This window comes from Neoarius graeffei, chromosome 9 (assembly GCF_027579695.1).
Source record: "Neoarius graeffei isolate fNeoGra1 chromosome 9, fNeoGra1.pri, whole genome shotgun sequence".
Classification (NCBI taxonomy): domain Eukaryota; kingdom Metazoa; phylum Chordata; class Actinopteri; order Siluriformes; family Ariidae; genus Neoarius; species Neoarius graeffei.
In genome coordinates, this window is record NC_083577.1 from 62,048,622 (window position 1) to 62,070,597 (window position 21,976).

Sequence of the window (21,976 nt, forward strand, 5' to 3'; positions counted from 1 at the left end):
CATTATTATTATTATTATTATTATTATTATTATTATTATTATTATTATTATAGCTAGTTTTACTACCCAAAAAGGTTATAGTCTATAAACCTGTATTCCACGACCATAACACTATTAATACAACAAGGAGGAAAATTCCCCTTCATATTATTATTATTATTATTATTATTATTATTATTATTATTATTATTATTATTATTATTTACATGTTATATTATGCATAAGTGTGGTATGAATAAAACAGAACAGGGCTTGTAATGATTTTGATGAATCTCCCCGGCTGACGGGGTCATACATTGTTGTCAATGCTTGAGCCATAATCGTCAAACAATATTTCGAGGCTTCATTATAAACTATTAGAAAAACATTTTAAAAAGACAAATATACAAGACAGTTTACTCCCGCAATCTACGATTATAATATGATAATTTACCTAATATGATAGTTTACACGCAAAATATCCAATCTTTATTGAATAACAGTTTCATATTTCAAATATGAAGTTGATATTGGGATATATACAAAGAAATAAGCTATTTGTCATTTTTAACGTGATGTTTTACTCTCATTTGGTATAGTCATTAGTATATTCCCTGCTATTATATTTGTCATATTTATACCAAAGACTTTTATCAGAAGTCCTCGTAATCTAACGACGGAGTCAGTACACAGATTGGTTTTTCAGAAGAATTTTTTAGAACCACTTCTAATGAATGTGGGGTGGACTAACTGTAGTGAGAGGTTTACACGAAAAGGTTGCGATCCTGCATTTAAAATGGGTTTGTGAGGTAGAGTTTGGTTGGAGTAGCACCCTCAATCAGGACAATCTACTATCCAGATCACGTGAACAAATATGCTCGTATTTTAAGGCAGCGCCTTTATTTGTCATGATAAAGGTTTGTGAAACGCCAATATCGCAATGTAGACTCCAACGATGACCCAGCTTCTATAAACGTTTATTATTTTTATCCAGTGGGAGGTTGACTGCAAGCAATATTTCGTTTTTGGAATAAGGATACCTGCTTGGCTTTTTATTGGTAGTTGAGTGAGTGGCTTCCATTCTTTCGGGAATACTGTCTGCATTGGTATATGGAAATGGTTGGAAAAGCGCGAGATCTGGTTTAGGACTGTGTTGTGCACAGACAAAGGGTGAAGGATATATCCGAGGTGCTACAGGGATAGGTATTGAAACTGAGAAGCGAGACTCTATGATGAATTGATTCCCAGGTAAGCAATTGCATGGCAAAACGCAACCTTTAACCATGGACTTTACCAGGCAAAAATATGATTTATTTCATTCAGAGCAGATGATCCTTATTAAAGTCTCCGGATCTTTGACTAAGCAGGTACAATTTATGGACACCGGGGAAAAGTCTCGAATTAGTTTACAGTTTTGAGCATCCATGAGCGCTTTCCAAAGGTTAGCTTGGACGGTTGTCTCATTCATACAACTGAAGCTGGATTTTATAGCTGATTTTGCGATTTGACAACTACAAACTAAAACAAAGAGGGGAAACTACTGCAACCTCTCCTTCTGGCTCATAGCTTGTAAGATCGTAAATCACTTTAATTTGTTGTCTTATACTCACAGTAATATTAGACATGATATATTTGGTTTAGATTATATGCATAGTTAAGCAGTAACGTTACCATATTCAAATCAATTCAATTGCTATATTTCGGATTATAGGTTGTTGTCGAGATTTCAAGATTAGAATAAAGTATACTTCAGAGCAATAACTATATATACACAATATATGAAACCTATACTATGTTTTTATTAAAACAGGACAAATTGATCATCATAAAAGACACCATATTAATGATTTTTAACAACAACAACAACAACAACAATAATAATAATAATAATAATAATAATAATAATAATAATAATAATAATAATTGAAGCTAAATTAATGATGTATTTTTTCCTTTATTTATTATTATTACTATTTTTATCACATTTTTGGACAAATATTAGAGCGCTTATAAAAAGGAGGAAGCCATACGTGTTAGTTAAATATTAATTGTAGTAGTGAGTACATAGTAGTAGTCATTCATATATATATATATATATATATATATATATATATATATATATATATATATATATATATATAGTACGTGTGTTAGAGACTACAAAAAATGAAGTCATTGCTAATCTAACTTAAATAATGCCATTAAGATGTATTATGACATCGAAGCCTCTACGAAATACTGATGCAATTTTTGTGAAATAGTCTAACAGTGTTCTACCTCTTCGAAAGGCTTTGGAATAGCGCGGTATTATTCTTCTTTCTATATAGGATAGCTAAACAATAACCATTAAACCACAATATTAATTTTAGCAAGATTATCCAACAAGAACATAACATTTACTACAACTATCAACACAGAATCGTAGACATATTTAAGCTCGAGTTCATAGCTCATTATTTTAACAAGCCATTGTGCCATTATTTCTACCAAACTTACCGTAACAATGCGTGGGCGAAAACATTGTAGTCTGATAAAGGCAAACCATGTTAAACCACAGAGACAGCAGGATTTATCCCATTAAGCAAAACTTTAAATAGGAAGCTCAAGCAAAAGTGTAATAGCCTATATTTCAAAGCTGTTAATCATATTTGGAAAGGTTGAATCTGCGTACTAATAGCGTAAGTAAGAGTCCCTTATTTTTCTTAATTCCGCCAAACTTTACGAATGTGCCCAAGAGTTGCGCATCTAGCTTGGAGATAGATCTGGAGAAGTGTTTAAATATCTCATCTTCACGGGCCCTTTTGGTTTTAAAACACAGGAGGAAAAACTTTGTGCGGTGTGGATTTCATTGTGACTTACTTGAGCACCTTCCGCCCGTTGTTCATTAATCAGTGAGTTATGGCTGGAGAAGCCAAAGGTCATCCAAAAGGCTTATGAGTGCTAAATATTTTGGCCAGCTCTTTGTGTAGAATCGCTTGTGTCAGTTTTTTTTTCAACCTGCCTTTTAACATATATTACTGTTGCTTACACTCTTGACAAAAAGTAGAGTTAAAGAAAGAAAGAAAGAAAGAAAGAAAGAAAGAAAGAAAGAAAGAAAGAAAGAAATATAAATAGACAAATAAATAAACAAATAAAACATACATACATAAACAATTGAATCAAACATACTTTTATATTTCCTTGATACGAGTCCTTGTACATCTGTAGTGTATATAGGCTATATAAAAAACTTAGGTAGAAATTTCCAACAACAGGAAGATATTACATAGAAGTAGTAATAGTAGTTTTAAGATGCGTAGGCCCCTTTGTTAAATATTTTTCTTCTTCTTCCAAATACAGAAGTAAAGACACAGTTAACACAGCAACAAATCAATAAATTTGTTTTCATCCTCCAGGTCGTGGACCAAATAATGAGAAGCGCTTGAGGGAAAACAGAAAACAGAGCAATAGAGGCTACGGTAAGTCACTTATTTCTTTAATGAAAACAAACGAAATGAAATATTTTAATTCATGACACTTTTAACTTTCGTCTAAGATGGTAATCCATGCCACTCAAAAGTAGTACATTTTTAAAACTTAATAAATGATACAAAGTCACACCATAATGAATCCATGTCACGGCCTGATATGGAATAGGATATCTAAAACTAGCTATATATGTATAATACATATTCTATCCTGATAGGCTAGGAGCTACAGGATTGAGAGTAATTATTACACACGGCACTCTGGGCCCACCAAACACATATTCTTGTGACATGGAAATGTCATTGAAACGGCCTTCGTTTTAAATGTATCTCTTTTCAGCTATAAAGAAATGCATGTGAATTTCATAATAAGCAATATATTAACCACCCATATCCCAAAAGAGAGCAGAGTATACCGCTTCCATGCAGTCTTCACCATTTCAATGCATATTTTCCTTATTTCTGTCCAGTATCCTCTTCATTACATTGTAAGATGACGCAAATTACTTTATTTCAAGACCGATATCTTACAACGCGTGGAGTAGACTGAAGTAGCTGTATTTATACTGACTGCCTGGGTGTACTAGCAGAGTAAGGCATTCTTGAACCCGGGCATCCTCCTACGCTTGGGGTTTTACACTACAGACCGTAACTCGTCCTTAGCTTCACTCCCGTGTTAGACATAACAGATATAATTGACCAGCCATACATTTTGCTGGGTTCTATAGTGACAGGTGCATTGAATTGCGTGCTGTAGAGCTCCAGGCCGCCTAATACTGTATTAAGCTGTGCTGACAAGTTATGAGCCATACTCTTTTTACAGGGATAAAATAAGGTAAGAGTAGGAAATTCTAGTGTGGCTGAGTATAAGCCCTTGGGCACTTCAGAGTGCTAAAGTGATCAGATTGCACCAGTGCATTTACCAAGCATTTGTGATATGATTAACGTAGTTTGGTAGCCCTCCCTCCCATCCACCACCACCAGTCTCCACAACAGCAGTCACTGAAAACAGAAGTCACATACTGCACCTCTCATCAATTATGAGAAACATAAAGTTAAAAAAAAATCAGAACACAAAATATTTTTAATTGAGTCAAATAGGCATTCTAATGCATCGGATTTCAGGAACAGCAATTGCTTACGACATGATATTATGACAATGGGCTATAAATGATATGAACATTAACAATAAAGCACTCCAACAGATCGATATCAAAACAGCGCTATGAAGATTTTGACCGATTTCGGCGCTATGACTTACAGCTATGAATGGTTCATATAAAAGTTCGTCTACAACCGAGTTACATACATGCTTAAAGGCATATATATGTTCTTGTATATATTATTTTTCTTTTAAGCATTGATAACAACTTCGATGTCCATCCCCCAGGACGAGCGATGAAGTGGTAAAGAAAGGGATATTGTTCTGGCCAAAAGTGCTGATTCGCCTTCTGTCGTCTTTACATTTGACTCAGTAGGAAACTTTCAGAACAAGTTAAAGTTTAACTCTCTTGTTGCATTCTTGCTTAGGCTTCTGAAAATGAAAGGCTTGAAACGTTGCTGAGGAAATAGAAGCTTTGACTACTGACCAATTTAAAAGGCCAGTCAGGTGCATTATGGCAAATTTACAACACGATAGATGTTATATCGAGAAGACAAATCATAAACGAATATCCAATGTGGAAAATAATGTGTAAAAATGTGTTTTTAAAAATCGGGTGCTTGAGATATTCTGTATGTCTGTGCATAAACAAGCAGTTGAGTAGCCTATATTCTTTATAGGCCTTGATTAAAATTAATCTGAAGGATGGATGGATGGATGGATGGATGGATGGATGGATGGATGGATCAATGAATGAACGAACGAACGAATGAATGAATGAATGACTACACTCAGGTTCAGCAGAACACTGAAGCAGAGCAGTAAGCTATATCTTGATGAAACTTGGACTTCAGTTTCTGGCATGTGCTTAAAACATAATGCTGAAGTTCAAGGTTAGGAACGTTTCAAGTTTACGTGTGTCCACGGCTAAAACCAATACAATGTGTAGTACATTTTCCTTTCAAACTGTAATCGGAATTTTGGTATAATATAAAATCTATGCAGGTATCGGGCTTAAATAATCGCAAATATTATTGCAAGTTGTAAATAAAGTTTTCGTAAAACTTTATTTACGAATAAAGGCAGTAAATATATATATATATATATATATATATATATATATATATATATATATATATATATATATATATATATATAATTTGACACTAAACATTACACATTTTAAAGATCAACAACAAAAACAACGCAATCTACGCCCACTATACTCAAATCAGAAACGATTAACTGATCTGATTTGTGAATTTACTTCTTTCTTTGCAGATCAAAGTTCAAAGAGCCTGTGGGAAGTCCCAATCACATGACACAGGAGCCCATGCCATTGGACAAACATACAAAGTAGTACAAAATCTTAAAAATGCAGAAAGCCACTTATTATGACAACTCTGGACTTTTTGGAGGCTATTCATACTCAAAGTCAGACTCATACGCGTATGGGCCAGCCCATCAATCCTATCCCACCTCCAGCATAGAAAATGACTATCAGGGTCCCATCTGTTCCGTGCAATCTACAACGGTCCGGCCGCCGGTGCACAAAAACAGCGACATCAATGGCAGCTGTATGCGACCAAATGGCAGCCAAGGCAGCCAACCAGAGAGCGTTGGTGACCAACAACAAGCGCCTCCTTTAGCACCCACCTCACCCAACTCAAGCAGCACCACCACTCAGAAAAAGAAATCTCCCAACAACAGTGGCTCCAACACTGCCACGTCAGTCATCACCAAGCAAATATTCCCATGGATGAAGGAGACACGTCAGAACTCAAAACAGAAAAGTACCAACTGCACAACTCCAGGTATAGCCATATGTGAACATGTATTAGTCCACGTGGTGGCTAGTATGGGATGATTGTTTGGAGTGAGGAAGGGACTGGTCTAATGCATTAATGACGGGTTCTCAGGTGGCAGCATAATATTTACTTGCAGTAAAAATAGCCTATCCAATTGATTGCAAGTCACTCTTATCCCAAGTATTTAAATCACTTCATATGCTACACAGAATGAATTAAGATGTGAACATAGTTTGTTTGACGTGCTGTTTATATCTCTAAAACATTGAATTTTAAAACTATCCATTTCAGGAGACACCTGCGATGACAAAAGTCCACCCGGTCCGGCCTCCAAGCGAGTGCGCACTGCTTACACCAGCGCCCAGCTCGTGGAGCTCGAGAAAGAATTCCACTTTAATCGCTATTTATGCCGCCCACGAAGAGTCGAGATGGCCAATCTGCTCAATCTCACCGAGCGCCAAATAAAGATCTGGTTTCAAAACAGGAGAATGAAGTACAAAAAGGATCAGAAATCCAAGGGAATAATGCACTCTCCCTTAGGACACTCTCCGGACAGAAGCCCGCCGCTAAGTGGGCCCAATCACGTTGGATATTCTGGTCAGCTTCCAAATGTAAACAGCCTGAACTATGATGCTCCGTCTCCTCCGTCCTTTGCCAAACCTCAGCAAAACATGTACGGCTTGGCTGCGTACACGGCGCCGTTGGGCGGCTGTATACCACAGCAAAAAAGGTACCCGGGTGCAGAGTATGAGCACCACGGCATGCAAGGGAACGGAAGCTTTGCCAGTGCTAATTTGCAAGGCAGTCCTGTGTATGTTGGGGGGAATTTTGTTGATTCGATGCCAGCTTCGGGCCCGATGTTCAACCTCGGTCACCTTCCTCATCCTTCATCCGCCAGTGTGGACTATAGTTGTGCTGCTCAGATTCCGGGCAACCACCATCATGGACCGTGTGACCCTCACCCCACATACACAGACCTCAGCTCTCACCACGCTTCTCAGGGAAGGCTGCAGGAAGCGCCGAAACTTACTCATTTGTAAGGATCTCACGTGCGTGTGCCCAAGCGAAGTGTCGCTTTTTATTACCTCATGAGTTAAAAGTAATTTATATAACTACACTTCGAGAGAGACACAATGTATTACTCCTGTATTATTATTGATAGTACTATTACTGCTATGACTGTAACAATTTTTAAGCTGTGGTCCATATCTCCTGACTGTTGAAGAAGCGACAGAGTGTTTGTTGTCAGTCGTTCAGATCTTGAAAGAGCAGTGCGTAAAATGAAGGAAATTTCATATCTTATTACTTGAAGGTAAGTTCTGTAGATTTTACAATATTAGGCTCCCATCTTTATAGGGATGGAATTTGTAGGGAAAAAAAATCATTGCCATTGTTAAGTCGTCTGTTAGTCATTGGTACCTATGAATCAGTTCACACTAAAAGTGTCATTATTTATTATTTTCATGAGATTGTATGGCAAACATTTATCACTATTGTATATTTATTATTTATGACTTTTGTAACACATATTATTTATGTTTTCATGGATTATTTATATGGATTATAGTAAAAAAAAAAAAATATGCAACCTAATTGGGAAGATTGCGTGCGGCATTATCAACACAAACAAAACGACAACACGTGACTGGTGTATTTCTTTCTTTCTTTCTTTCTTTCGCTGCAGCAACTCGAAAAAAGACAGTAAAGGATTTACGTGGTGGTGTTTTTTTCAAATGAAAATCTGGCACATTTTTTGTTCTCACATCTTTGCCCTAATCACCCATAACAAATTTTGTTTTGTGAGTGAATAGTCCACACGCAAATTGACGAAATGATAACGATATGGAAATGTTATATTTTATTGTGTTATAGATTTTGTAAATAAAGTGCTTAAACTGAATGAGTGAAATCATATTTGTGTTATCATGCATTTATTTTATTCAAGATATAATAAGCTGGACATACAAACCTGTATGTCTAATGTTAATATTACCTCATTCCCACCCAGGATACCCTCTCTCATAACGTATGAGACCAAGACGCCATTTTGAAATGATATGGACAGTAAACAAAGAAGGCAGGGCTTGGCGCGCCCCGTGCGCATCCTCGGTTGCCATTCAGAAATAATATAGCCTGAAGAGCATAAAACTATAAAGGTATTTATGCGAATAAACAACTATTTCACGGTTAAATCAATTTTAACATGGGAAATGCACTAATTACATACTAATGCTGATTAATACGTAACACACACACACACACACACACACACACACACACACATATATATATATATATATATATATATATATATATATATATATATATATATATATATATATGGAGAGAGAGGGAGAGAGAGAGATTTATCATGATGTCACATGATGGAACTGACGCAAATATTATATATATTACATGGTTGCGTGAAGATATGAAGTTTATCTGAGTGGTGAATGGTGAGCAAAGTGAATAAGTGAAATATTTTTCAACACAAGAAGATGAATTTCATATCTTTGCACCGCCATGTAACATTCTTTATATTATATAGACACATTAAAAAAAACCCGCAAGTTAAGCAAAATTATTTTTTATTTTAACCGGTTCACCATTTTGACAACGCATGTCTAGTCAGCGGGAAAACACTGGGAATGATTTTATCGATACCCTCACGAGTGAAGATATTTGAAATTATTATACATACAGGACACTTTTTCGATGGAATAAAAACATTTATTTTTTTCATGGTCCAAATCCTGTGCTCTGATTGGCTGGCCAGTGGGTCCATATCCTACGGTATGGACCCCGGTTACGGACCTCTGGTGACTTGCTCGTTCACAACAACAACAAACATAGGAGCATTTTTGTCAACATTTATTTTCGCATTTCACAGGAGAATAGCATTAATTTTACAGCATGGATAGCGATAAAGACAGTCTTCACAGCGAAAGCGAGTTTTACTACCCTGAGGAAGAAGAAATAAAATAAAACATTTCAGGAGAAAGCTAAAAACCTCTAACTTGCTAACGCTGAGCAAAAACATGGCTGAATCCTGAATGACTCCGATTTGTATAAATAGAGGACTACATAGGTGGCAAAATGTAGTTTTTTTCCTGCCATGGATGTGCACTTGTATACCGAGGAGGAAGCCATTTGCATTACAGCCATGAATGAGGATTCAAAATGGCGGCTCGGCTCGGTTTTCCCTTTCGGGCACTCTCTTTTTCTGTTAGAATTTGGTAAAGAAAAAAATAAATATATTATTTACTGGCTTAAGGTCGATCCGTATGGTGAAATACCGTGATCTTGGCCTTGAATACTGACCTCGGCCCAGAGGGCCTCGGTCAGTACGTTCAAGACCTTGGTCACGGTATTTCACGATACGGACCTCCCAGCTGGTAAATAACATATATTCTATTCCCTTCTAGCAGGTTTCATTCATTTGGTTTGAGAGCATGCAATATTGTTAGCATATCGCTTATCCTATGTGTATTACAGCATGCTACCCAATGGAGAATGAATGTTGAATATGGTTTACGATATTGCATGGTTGTCAAGACAACATGATGTCACATGGTGGAACTGACGCGAATATTCAATGAGAAAGTTTTCTGTTGGGCATACAGGAGCATTTCTTTGTTCGCCGGCAGCACCCGCAATAAACTGTCGCAGTGAATTGAAAATGCCATAAGATACATATTACATGTAAAACTTCCATGCGAGGAGCGACAGTGACAATTTTTAAACAAACATGGCTACCAGGTTTTTTCTGTCGAATGTGTATGTATGTATGTATGTATGTATGTATGTATAATAATAATAATAATAATAATAATAATTATTATTATTATTATTATTGCTGGCTTTTTCATGGTATATCAGATATATCCCATTCAGCTAGCATAATACTGAACTCGTCTTCTACTTGTTCAATATCATGCTAGCTGAATGGAATATATCTGATATACCACTCAACGCCAGCCAATATTATTTAAATTAGTCACTCAGATCAGCGATGGATTTCGTATGAAAAATACGAGTTTTTTAGCACAAGAAAAAAAACTTCATATCTTCAAGCCAACATGTAATTTTCTTTTTATTATACAGACAAACAAAACCTATGCAAGTTAATCAAAATCGATCAATCAAGTTCATTGATTTCCTCACGAGTGAAGATATGGAAAACATGTTACTCAGTGTCCCAGATGTATTTCGTATGAAAAGTACTAGTTGCGTATTTCCCAGTAAAACACTTGTAATTAATTAATTAATTAATTAATTAATTAATTAATTAATTAATTAGATCATTTGGTTTGAGAGCATGCAATATTGTTAGCATATTGCTTATCCTATGTGTATTACATCATGCTACCCTATGGAGAATGAACGTTGAATATGTAATTAATTAATTAATTAATTAATTAATTAATTAATTAATAGTACGTACAACAGTCGTGCAATTAAAAGACATTTAGATATCCAGGTTAAGACTGCAACTTATCTACGCATTATGTTCTTTAAAAATAACAAAAATACTGTTTGATATCATAAAACAATTGGGCTACTGCAGAAAACAGTTTTTATAAACGCATTATCAAATACCCTGCGACAATTTAAAGCTACTCAACTAAATATTGCGTCTCTTCAATATCATCCAACAAATACCTCTGTATAACTTATTGTCAGGTTATAAGTTGGATTTAAATAAATATAAATATTTATTTAAATCCACCTTATAACCTGACAATAAATAGCACTGAGAATAGAAGCATTTCTACACATTGCTAGTTTTATAGGCATGGCAATCCTTCTCTGACTGAATGGCTCTCTCACCCGCCTCCCCCCTAGCGAGGTATTTCAAAGCTCATTAATCAAAAACTCGCCGCTTTCAGCCTCGCCGCTGATTCCACCTCCGTATGAACAAAGCTTTTGCATTCCCAACTCTAGAAACACATTTCAAACTGCGAGAGGCCAAACTTTATCTCAAGAAAAGGAGTGTGACAGCATGCTTGCGGTGCAATCAGAGCACGGATAAGTGAAGGCTGGAGATCTTAAAGCTACATAGTGGGGATGAGACGCTCACTGGTTTACTCCGCAAAGGGGTAGGTACACCATATTTACACTTCATAAAGACTGTTTAAGATGCTTTTTCAAAGTAACTAAATATTCATCCGAAATAGCTCGATAATGGTTACTGCTCAATACCCTAAGCTATTGCACAAAATAGAATAGAAATGACGAGTTTCAAATGGAATGTTACAGAAAATATTTTAGTCTGAATTTGGGCATGTCTCACAGGTTTTCGTTTCCCACGGCCCTACCGTTTTGGTCAATGCACAATAATGGCAGCCATTTTCCTACATCATTAATGAATTGGTGGTTCTAAATTGCCTTATCCGGATAGTCCTGGCAAAGAAAATTACTCTGCCAGCCTTTTGACATCGGAAGTGATCACAGTAAGTTGTGACAGAAAGGTCTTTCTCACAGATAGAGAAAAATAATGAAAGACAAGGCATGTGTTAAATCTGCAGGGGTTCGGGTTATTTTATAGCCAGACGACATATGAGATGAGATTATGTTGCTCTAGAAAGTCTAATAGTTCGAGCTTCTATCTGAAACACTGTGATTTATCATAGTGAGACCGGGATCAGCTGAAATAAACAGGTACTTAAAATAGGAATAAGGCTGAATAACTGAATAACTAAAGTTGGATTTAAGATTAAAAAAAGGAGTTGGGTATGCACCTACTAAACTAACTTTATGAATGAGTTATTTTAGCTTCGTTTACAACGTATTAACTTCTCAGAGCTCAAATGAAGTAAAAGAGCATGAACATTACAGTAATATGAATTCTAATTAGAAAAGGGAAAAATACCTGAAAGTAGTTTTGCTGTCGTTTTATAGCCACAGTGGTTCCTGACCTCTTAAACTGGCTGCACTAACACAGGCCCTATGTTTAATATTACTTGGAAACTAAGTTCAAAATGAGATGGAATTAAGTAGGCGTGCTGAGCAATTATTTGAAAGTAGCTAATGCACACTCCTTCTACTAATAATGCTAGTGTATTTAGTACCCTATTTTCCCAAAAATAAAAAAGAGCCATTTTAGCTCTTACAAAGTCCTTCATAAATTAGCCTACAGTCCTACCTATTTAGGTACATTATTAGCCTATCTTGCATGATATCGTGTTCTATAGAATAAAATGCTTATGCTTATTCTATATCGTGTTCTACAGAATAAAATGCTTAAGGATTGAAACAGGCTTCAGAGAGCTATAGCTTAATAAGCTATACACTAGTGCAGGAAACATCGATGCAAAAAAAAACCCCTTGAAATATAGACTTGGAAATGAGCATGCACTTGTGGCCTCAAATTATAATTGTATAGTCAGAGTGCACTTTTTGGAAGGGCAAAAGGATACTGATAAAATAGTAGGTTGAGCCAGTTGGTCTAATTTAAATAATTAACTTAGAGCGACCAATTCTCTCTCATATAAGACAAAGAGGTTACAGAACAGTGTGAGACGTAACTGCTGTCGACAGTGTTGGGCCGCTTAAGACTAATCACATATAGTGCGTAATTGTTATGCGAGGACTAAGCCCAAGGAAAAAAAATGCATTATGGCTGAAGCTGCCATGTAGTAAGTGGCAGAGCAAAATACCTCCCCTCACAATTTAAGGAAAACATTAACCCATAGATGAATAGCTTATGCATTTGAGTGGGAACGGTGAAGGCTAGTTTAATCTCACTAGCCTGATTAATGAGCTGTTAAAACGTACAGAGCAGTAGGCATGAAAGTCTATGAGGAGACTGCAGTGAGTAATAAAGAAGACCAATCCGAAATAAGCAAAGTATCTTTTAAAAACTTAATTAAACTGTGTGTTGCATATATTTAGCTTGTGAGTTTAGTTAGCGTTTTTCAAAAAAATTTTTGGGAAAAGTAGGCTAAAATTAGAAAGAGGTAGCAAGTAGCAAGCAATAATATGAGATATAAGCTTAAATATTAGTCTGTGAAAGTTGTAGCTCAACAGGATAAACGCAGAAGGCAGAACACAGATCTGTGGTTCGATTGGTTGGGAGGGCAAGTCCACGCCCCTTTTAGTGGTGGGCATTATTTACATGTTGAGCCTCAAAATACAGTAAGGCATGAAGACAAGCGGCGGTGGCTATCATACACCCTTTGAACTGACCACCTAAGACTTGTAATGTCCTTGTATTCAGACTCAGGCGAAGGCATGTCTCTCAGGTCTAAATTCTGTCAGGTGGAGCAGCAGGGAGAGACCCAGGGGAGACTAGAGACAGGTATGGTGGACCATGTTATTCTGACATCGGATGTGCAATATAGCTCGAGTGGGTTTGAGGCGCCTCGGCCAAATGCTTTACTTAATGATGATAGATCCTGTGGAGCCTACGCTGAAGCTGAGGACTGCATTATACGTGCTCAGTTTATGAGCTCTGTATACTCAAGAAGCGCGTCGTTCTGTCTAAAGGAGTCTTGTCTCCACAGTACGGGCGAAGAACATGCTTTTATGCAGAACGGGAAAAGTTTACTCGCCTCTGATAGTTACCAAAGTTTTACACCGTCTCATGGGAGTTGTTTAATAACACTTCGGTCAGAGGACACGGGGGGTGCAGCGAACGGATTCGAATGGATGAAAACAAAAAGAAACAACCCTCAAAGTAAGTTTTAGGAATGATACCAGAGGGGCGTGTTTATCTGACAACATAATGCCTATAATGTTTTGCCCAACCTACGACTCATTTACGGTGTAATATATTTGCAGGATGTTCACTAGCTTGCGGCTTGACTACAACAGCTCGCACCAGCTTTACTACTGGACAGGTGACTGAACTGGAGAAAGAGTTTCACTTTAATAAGTACATCAGCAGGCAGAGAAGAGCCGAGATGGCGAGCGCGCTGCATCTGAGCGACTCGCAAGTCAAGATCTGGTTCCAGAACAGAAGAATGAAGCAGAAGAAGCGTGAGAAGGAGGAGGGCCTTGTCCCGATTACGAGCTCCACAGAGCTGCACCCTTCCTCCACAGGCTCCCGGCCTGTTCACTTCCCCTGCTACTCATGCTATCATAAAAGTGCCTCTCTGCGAAAACCCATATAGCCTGTCTGTGCCAAATGCCCAAAGTGTTTGCACTATGTCAATTATTTGCTTGCACTATTTATAAATAAACTGATTAATAATTATATTTTTGCATTTTCTATTAATAATCTGTAAAAAGCAGGACCTTATTGCTAATTTGCCAAATGTAAAATTCAGTGCCTTTGAAAGCGTTTACTGTAATTCCTAATATTTAATTTCTTCCAAGGACCACGAATGTATTTTTTTTTAAAGTTGTGTAATGTTCTTACTATAGCTATAACAGATGCAGTGTCTTGAGAAAAGCTTGTCTATGTTTAGATTATTAACATGGAATGTACTGTATATCAGAACTAACACTATTGTTATAATAAATAGAAACTATACTTCTATTGATGGTACAACAGTGCTGCTCATGTGTATCACTCTCAGGTTAGGACTGTGTAACATAGGACCTTAATTTTCCAGTTAGGTAAACTTATGTGGAGAAATGCAAAATGGAGAATCCTTGAAAAAAAAATCTCCCAGATAATAATTAGTAGCAAATATTCCAGTAAGTGTGAAGGTTGCGAACACTAATTAACTAATTAATAGACGAATAGATACTTGTCAAATGCTCAAAAATAAGAAACAGATAAGCAACTCAAGTGGTGATCGAAACACAATGATTTTGTAACTTACCCACACAATACACATAGCCTTTACAAGATTAACGACAAAGCAATTAATTGTACCTTGGCTAGATTTATCTTTGAATATACTATAAAAAATTAAATCACTGCAAAACATCATATATGAAAACTTTGGTTTAACCCTCTATGGTATGTATTATGATCGCAATGGGTAAAAAAAAATATTTGCAATGTTGCCTGAAGGTAACACCATACCATAGAGGGTTAAGCACGTCTATTTTAATTTATTTTAAATTGGTCTTCAGTCCATTTACCCCAAACATATCAGGAATTCTTCAAAGTTGCCAACTAGATGGGTGATTTTGGAAATTAAGCTCAAAGCCCACGTTTATAAAAATATTCATGCCCTTTATTCCTTCAGCTTATGTCATGTTTTGAAATTAGTACATACCCATACAAGGTTCATGTTCATACCATGTACACTTGCTGTTGTTTTAGCCTACTATTTCAATGCTGATGTCAAGCAGAAGAGAAATTTTTCACTATACTGATTCTGACATTCCTATCATTTTGTTTCAAGATACACAACACCTTTGGAATGTATTCAGCTCAGCAGTAGTTGATGATTTATACTTATCATTAGAAGATTTAACCTAGCAAACATTATGTGGTTGCTCATTCCTTTTTCTGAGACTGCTGCCTCATCCCTCTCTTTCCACCTCCTTCAAACTGACAGACAAACTGATCACACAGGAAAGCTGCCATCAATTACTGCAGCAATGTCTATACCACTGCACACACACAAATACCTCACATGCATCCCTCTGTCTCAATCCTATCCATATGGACATCCTTTAGAGCATTTTCCCAGAGAAATTATGATGGAATAAAGCACATCTTCATTCATCTTCACCATGGAATGAGAGACATCTAGTCTCTTTGTGTTTTACAGCACATCACCATATTAGTCCTCCCCCATACAGAGAAATGGATTATTCTGAGGAACGAACTTGGCTATACTATAAATTACAACTATAGATTCTAAGAAGTAGATTATTTTGTTTAAAATAATCTTTAATACAATTAAGCTTTAATTTAAGTAAAACCAAAAGTGTTCCTAACAGTAACAGGGTTAGGAATTTAATCTGTCCGCAGGATAAAGAATGATTCCCTGTGCTTTTCATTTGTAATCCCAGACACATTATTCCAGTAAAGTAGCCTATGACCATTAAATATGAAAAATGGCTAGCTGACAGCTCAGCCTGTGAGTTTGGGTTTAAAAAGTTAACAGTCCACTTACAAGCATGAGCTTAAAATGAGTAATTAAGTAACTTATCATGAGCCAGCGACATCTTAAGCGCATAAGAGAAGTGCTGTATAAATGCTCACCTGACAATATCTTTATCCCAGTCATAGACTTGGCCAGGTATCTGCAAGCTCTAAACCTGCTTGACCTCCAATCCCTCATACAGCCCAATACACCAACAGTTACTTACAATTACAGAAAATAAGTCAAACACATCACCTTAAATATTCAGCATTACACTTCATATTGGTCATACACTACTACACCTCAGAAATCTACTAGCAATAGACAGTTCCTTCGCATGAATAAAGGTTGCTGTTTCTGTTCCATTTCTCATACTACTGCTTTTAGAAAGATATCTGTGAAATACATATTTAGTCTAACTGGAGTTTTTTGTTTTGTTGTTGTTGTTTTTTTACAATTTAGAAAAATCTGAAGGACTTGCTTTTTAAAATAAGCATAGTAAAGAGAGTTTAGATGTCTGGGGCTAGATTAAGTAAGGTTCACAAAAAGCATTTGTACCCTGTGTGTGTGTGTGTGTGTGTGTGTGTGTGTGTGTGTGTGTGTGTGTGTGTGTGTGTGAGAGAGAGAGATGATGATGATGATGATGATGATGATGATGATGATGATAACTCTCCAAACAGCACATTAACCTAATGGCAACCCAAATGGCCACTGAAACTGACAGCTGCTTTTTTAAAGACGACTGATGGGTCTATTAAATACTATGCCTCCAAATCCACATTAAGGCTACGTTTACATTAGACCGTATCTGTCTCGTTTTCTTCGCGGATGCACTGTCCGTTTACATTAAACCGCCTGGAAACGCCGGGAAACGGGAATCCGCCAGCGTCCACGTATTCAATCCAGATCGTGTCAGCTCCGGTGCTGTGTAAACATTCAGAATACGCGGATACGCTGTGCTGAGCTCTAGCTGGCGTCTCATTGGACAACGTCACTGTGACATCCACCTTCCTGATTCGCTGGCGTTGGTCATGTGACGCGACTGCTGAAAAACGTCGCGGACTTCCACCTTGTATCACCTTTCATTAAAGAGTATAAAAGTATGAAAATACTGCAAATACTGATGCAAATACTGCCCATTGTGTAGTTATGATTGTCTTTAGGCTTGCCATCCTTCCACTTGCAAGTGGTAAGTGATATGCACTGGGATCACACACACAGCGGCTCAGTCCCGAATCACTGCTTGTTCACTTCACTCGCGTGCTCTGTGAGCTGCGCAGGGCCGGAGTGCGCACCCTCCAGAGGGCACTCGCTGTTCAGGGCGGAGTGATTTGGAGCGCAGGATGCCTGCGGAGCCGAGCGTATCCGTGTATTGGTATTGCTGTGTGCACGCAAATCGTGTATTGGTGTTGCTGTGTGCACACTAATCGTTTTAAAAACGTTAATCTGATGATCCATTGATACGGTCTAATGTAAACATGGGCTAAGACTTCCATGTCCCTTCCAGGTCATGTGGGATCAACACACAAGGACTATGTTGGGATAAGGGTGCTCATCACAGAGAGAAATAAATGGGTAATTAGTGGTGGTGAGTCCATCACGATCCATGTTAAGGTCTTACAAAAATTGCTGATGGAAAGCTAATCTCTGTGGACTCGTATATTCAGTAGAAATGCACACGTGCACAAACACATTGTAAGATTTAGTTTTTCTCTTTTGATACCTGTCTATTAAATTATGTGACCATCACTTCTGAGTGATCCATGACTATAAGCCATATAGAATTTTGCATTTCTTGAGAAATATTTATTTTGGTCTGAAAAATACGTTCCATAAGATCTATTTTTTTCAGAAGTGTGTCTGTCCAGCCAGCCACCCAGAGATGCCTCTGAGCAGATGAACAATGACATATGTTCATAAATAGATATCATAACCAAATTGTGACAATCTTTCCAATTAATGTGCAAAATATTGGTTTTATATGTAAGCTAATGGTTGATTGTGTGGTCAGTTATGTCTAGGGACATGGTTTCTGTGATCCATGGAAAGAGAAAGAAGGAGCCAGGTTAATCTTGCAAAGACAAGAATGTCACTACAGGTGTTTTGAATTCTTTGAGTTGCCAGAAGAGTAAGCATATGAAGATGCCTGCCACTGAAAAGATCTGACAATGAATAGACTGAAGGAACGTTAAGTTCACTGATATTTATTTTACTTTTCTGTTTCCTCAGTCAGTTTTTGTCATTAATTTTTCTCCAAAATTTTAATTTGTACATCAAAAAATGTTTTGCTGGCTAACTCTTTGAACAACACTGATGTTGTTTGCTTGCTTATTTTTTTGTTTAGTTTTTTTGTTTAGTTTTTTTGTATTTTGGACTGATTTACCTTGAATTATGCAAGAACACATGAATAGGACCCCCCCCCCCCCCCCCCCCCCCCCACACACACACACACACACACACAATCAATATTTGGGATATGTGTCACAATAACCATATGTTTATGATATGGGGGTATGATTATGATGAGTTTATGAAGCAGGAAATTTGTTAGATAAAATTACATAGAATGTTAAGTTAAAAGATTATGAATTCATAACAAAAGTTGATGTGGGTCATGTGTTTGTTTCAGGGTATCAAGTAGTATCCTAATGTTTTACATAATTCAATTATAGAACAAAATGAATAATCTGAGTTCTTGTAACAGACTATGGGAGTGGTCCAGTGCACACAGAACTAAAACACTGATTTTGAACTCAGTGCCCTACATCAGGAATAAATTTCTTATGTCATATCTATACTGTAGTGATAAATTCACATTGTACTATAGTGATGAATTCACACAGTTACAGTAGGTTGTATTTTAATCACAGAGCGTGCACACACACACACACACACACACACACACACACACACACACACACACACACACACACACACACACACGTTGCAGGGTTAAATTATTCTCCACAGTAGCAGCAGCCATTTGATTTCATTTGTAGTATGTCTAGTGGGCAGCGGAGGTGAGAGCACCTTTGGCTGCAGAGGGACTGGAGCAGCACACATATCTAGTAAGTGGAGACACAGAATTGACAATGCATTTATCTTTAAATAATGTAAATGTCGGGAAAATGCAGTGGCTATGGAGGAGAAAGACGGGTGTGGGACATGGTGGGTGGGGTGGGGTGCGAAGAGGCCCAGATCTCCTCCTCCTCATCTATGCCCCTGTCATCCACAGCGCTTCTCCTATGTTATTCCTTTGCACATCCAAGGCCTGCTACATCTTTCCAGAACTGAATCATTTCTGCCAGAGGCCAACAGGGAATTTATACACAGCACACTGCCAAAACCACTATCCACTTGCAATTGTTTGGCATTTTCTTCTGCAGTATCTCCTTCCATAGATTGTATTTTAGCTTGCCTGCTCTTTAATGAAAAAACATGAATTGCAAATTGCTAAATCTACCTCATATCAACTTTTGCAACAAAAATGAGATAGTTATACATTTGTGGTGTGTTATTTTTCTTTGTGCATTTTCATTTCTTGACATGTTGTCAGTTAATATATACACATGTAAATGTTGACAGTTGCCATTAAGCACAGTCTGACTGCTGCCCTCTGAAACCCTTTAAAGGAATAATCCGGAGTGATATGCTTTCTAGGTCTATTTTCATATTATTGGGAGTGCATACATTGAGTTGCTACCACAATCACGTCAATCGGATGTGTTTTGAGACAGTTCGTTTTTTGCGATTTCAACCGGAAAGCGCTAACACGGCATTGCGAGGGGCACGTCTTATTGCCGATACAAAACGCTAGTTTTAAAACCATTGCAAAGCTCAAAACAACATGACAGTTCTGTGGAAGTGAGTAGAGGGTTCCTACAAACCAAACGAAGTGTCCCTAGCTCTGCAAGTGCACAGACAGAGTGTGTAGAAGAGTCAATACAAAGCCAGTACCTTACCTGAAGTTGTTCTTCTCCAGACGCCATCTTCAGGGGAAAGTCCGTAAAAATCGAGTGCCAAGTGCAGAGCCCATCCCGCTGGAAATGCACAGTTCCAGCGGGATGGGCTCTGCACTCAGCACTCGACTTTTACGGACTTTTCCCTGAAGATGGCGTCTGGAGAAGAACAACTTCAGGTAAGGTACTGGCTTTGTATTTACTCTTCTACACACTCTGTCCGTGCACTTGCAGAGCTAGGGACACTTCGTTTGGTTTGTAGGAACCCTCTACTCACTTCCACAGAACTGTCATGTTGTTTTGAGCTTTGCAATGGTTTTAAAACTAGCGTTTTGTATCGGCAATAAGACATGCCCCTCGCAATGCCGTGTTAGCGCTTTCCGGTTGAAATCGCAAAAAACGAACTGTCTCAAAACACATCCGATTGACGTGATTGTGGTAGCAACTCAACGTATGCACTCCCAATAATGCGAAAATAGACCTAGAAAGCATATCACTCCGGATTATTCCTTTAAGCTAGTGATTATGGCTTTGCACTTGGTGTGTCAGTTACAGAGAGACTTAATGTAGTCTCAGACCCAACCCTTACTTCTGTCAAAGCTTCTGGCAAACTTACTTCTGTTAGTCATTAAACACTTTGATTCACTATTTTTCATTACCCTTTAAAAAATTTAATTTGCACTACAGTTTGTTGGATAGCATGATGGTGTAGTGGTTAGCACTGTCACTTCACAGCAAGACGGTTCTGGGTTTGAGCCCTGTCTGGAGTTTGCATGTTCTCCCTGTGTCTGTGTGGATTTCCTCCAGGTGCTCTGATTTCGCCCACAGTCCAAAGACATGTGGTTAGGTTAACATGGGGGTGCCCTTGTGCTGAAGTGCCATTGAGTAAGTCACGTAACTCCCAACTGCTCCCCGGGTGCTGTAGCATAGCTGCCCACTGCTCTGGGTATGTGTGTGTGCTTACTGCTCACTTGTGTGTGCATGTGTGTGTTTACTGCTTCAGATGAGTTAAATACAGAGGACAAATTTCACTGTGCTTGAGTGTACATGTGACAAACAAAGGCTTCTTCTTCTTCGAAATAAGACCCACGTCTGTCAGAGTTACAAAAACACAAAACCATGTACAAATGCAAAATCTAAAAGACACCAAGCTTTTTAATTCAGATGTGACCTCTATATAATGTTTTGGAAGTGTTAAACATTAATAGAAAATAATAAAATAAGATAAACCAAATCTCATATTCATAATACTGAAGTGCTTTGCAGAATTGCTAGCCTTCAAGCTATACAGTATGTGTGTAGGTCAAAACAAGTCCAGTTTTTATCTTTTTCCAGGTTGATCTGAAATTTGATACCAACAACATTATTTAAAACCCTTTGGTGACTGACCCCTTGAAAATGGTTCCTCCAGGAACGATGACTTTTCAGTTGTCAAGACAATGGAAAAACTAAAATACAAAAACAGAAAGATACGTCACAATGCTCTTGTGCACAAAACAAAATGCTCTTGTATTTTAGTTTTTCCGTTGTTTTGACAACTGAAACGTCATCGTTCCTGGAGGAACCATTTTCAAGGGGTCAGTCACCAAAGGGTTAATAGCATACACATGTAAAATTTCATCCTGCATCATGTGTATTGCATCTGTAATGTGTTGCCTGTATTGTATGA

The 21,976-nt window shown here is 37.6% G+C and overlaps 2 protein-coding genes across 4 annotated transcripts; both read left to right on the forward strand.

The window, feature by feature from the left end:
- Positions 1-632: 632 nt before the first annotated feature.
- hoxd3a (homeobox D3a) lies at positions 633-8,256 on the forward strand. Its single transcript, XM_060930043.1, has 4 exons — positions 633-1,227; positions 3,375-3,437; positions 5,830-6,362; positions 6,648-8,256. The coding sequence occupies exons 3-4, from the start codon at positions 5,924-5,926 to the stop codon at positions 7,394-7,396; spliced, it is 1,188 nt and encodes a 395-aa protein (XP_060786026.1). The 5' UTR covers positions 633-1,227; positions 3,375-3,437; positions 5,830-5,923; the 3' UTR covers positions 7,397-8,256.
- A 3,007-nt stretch (positions 8,257-11,263) lies between these two features.
- On the forward strand, positions 11,264-14,757 carry LOC132891307 (homeobox protein Hox-A1-like). Of its 3 annotated transcripts, none has more exons than XR_009655305.1 (2): positions 11,264-11,455; positions 14,139-14,216. XR_009655305.1 is itself a non-coding variant. In XM_060928804.1 (2 exons), exons 1-2 carry the CDS (start codon positions 13,560-13,562, stop codon positions 14,468-14,470), a joined length of 807 nt encoding a protein of 268 aa, XP_060784787.1. In that variant the 5' UTR covers positions 13,488-13,559; the 3' UTR covers positions 14,471-14,757. The 3 variants fall into 3 exon arrangements, 2 of the variants coding, with proteins under 2 accessions (XP_060784787.1, XP_060784788.1); XM_060928804.1 differs by lacking the exon at positions 11,264-11,455 and adding an exon at positions 13,488-14,034 and having other exon boundaries at positions 14,139-14,757; XM_060928805.1 differs by lacking the exon at positions 11,264-11,455 and adding an exon at positions 13,488-13,656 and having other exon boundaries at positions 14,139-14,757.
- The last annotated feature ends 7,219 nt before the right edge of the window (positions 14,758-21,976 follow it).

Bases quoted from the DNA above. Each gene is read 5' to 3' on its own strand.
- hoxd3a (XM_060930043.1), top strand. From the start codon at position 5,924: ATGCAGAAAGCCACTTATTATGACAACTCTGGACTTTTTGGAGGCTAT. The intron at 6,363-6,647 runs GTATAGCCATAT...TATCCATTTCAG, and splicing joins TACCAACTGCACAACTCCAG to GAGACACCTGCGATGACAAA.
- LOC132891307 (XM_060928804.1), top strand. From the start codon at position 13,560: ATGTCCTTGTATTCAGACTCAGGCGAAGGCATGTCTCTCAGGTCTAAA. The intron at 14,035-14,138 runs GTAAGTTTTAGG...ATATATTTGCAG, and splicing joins AAAAAGAAACAACCCTCAAA to GATGTTCACTAGCTTGCGGC.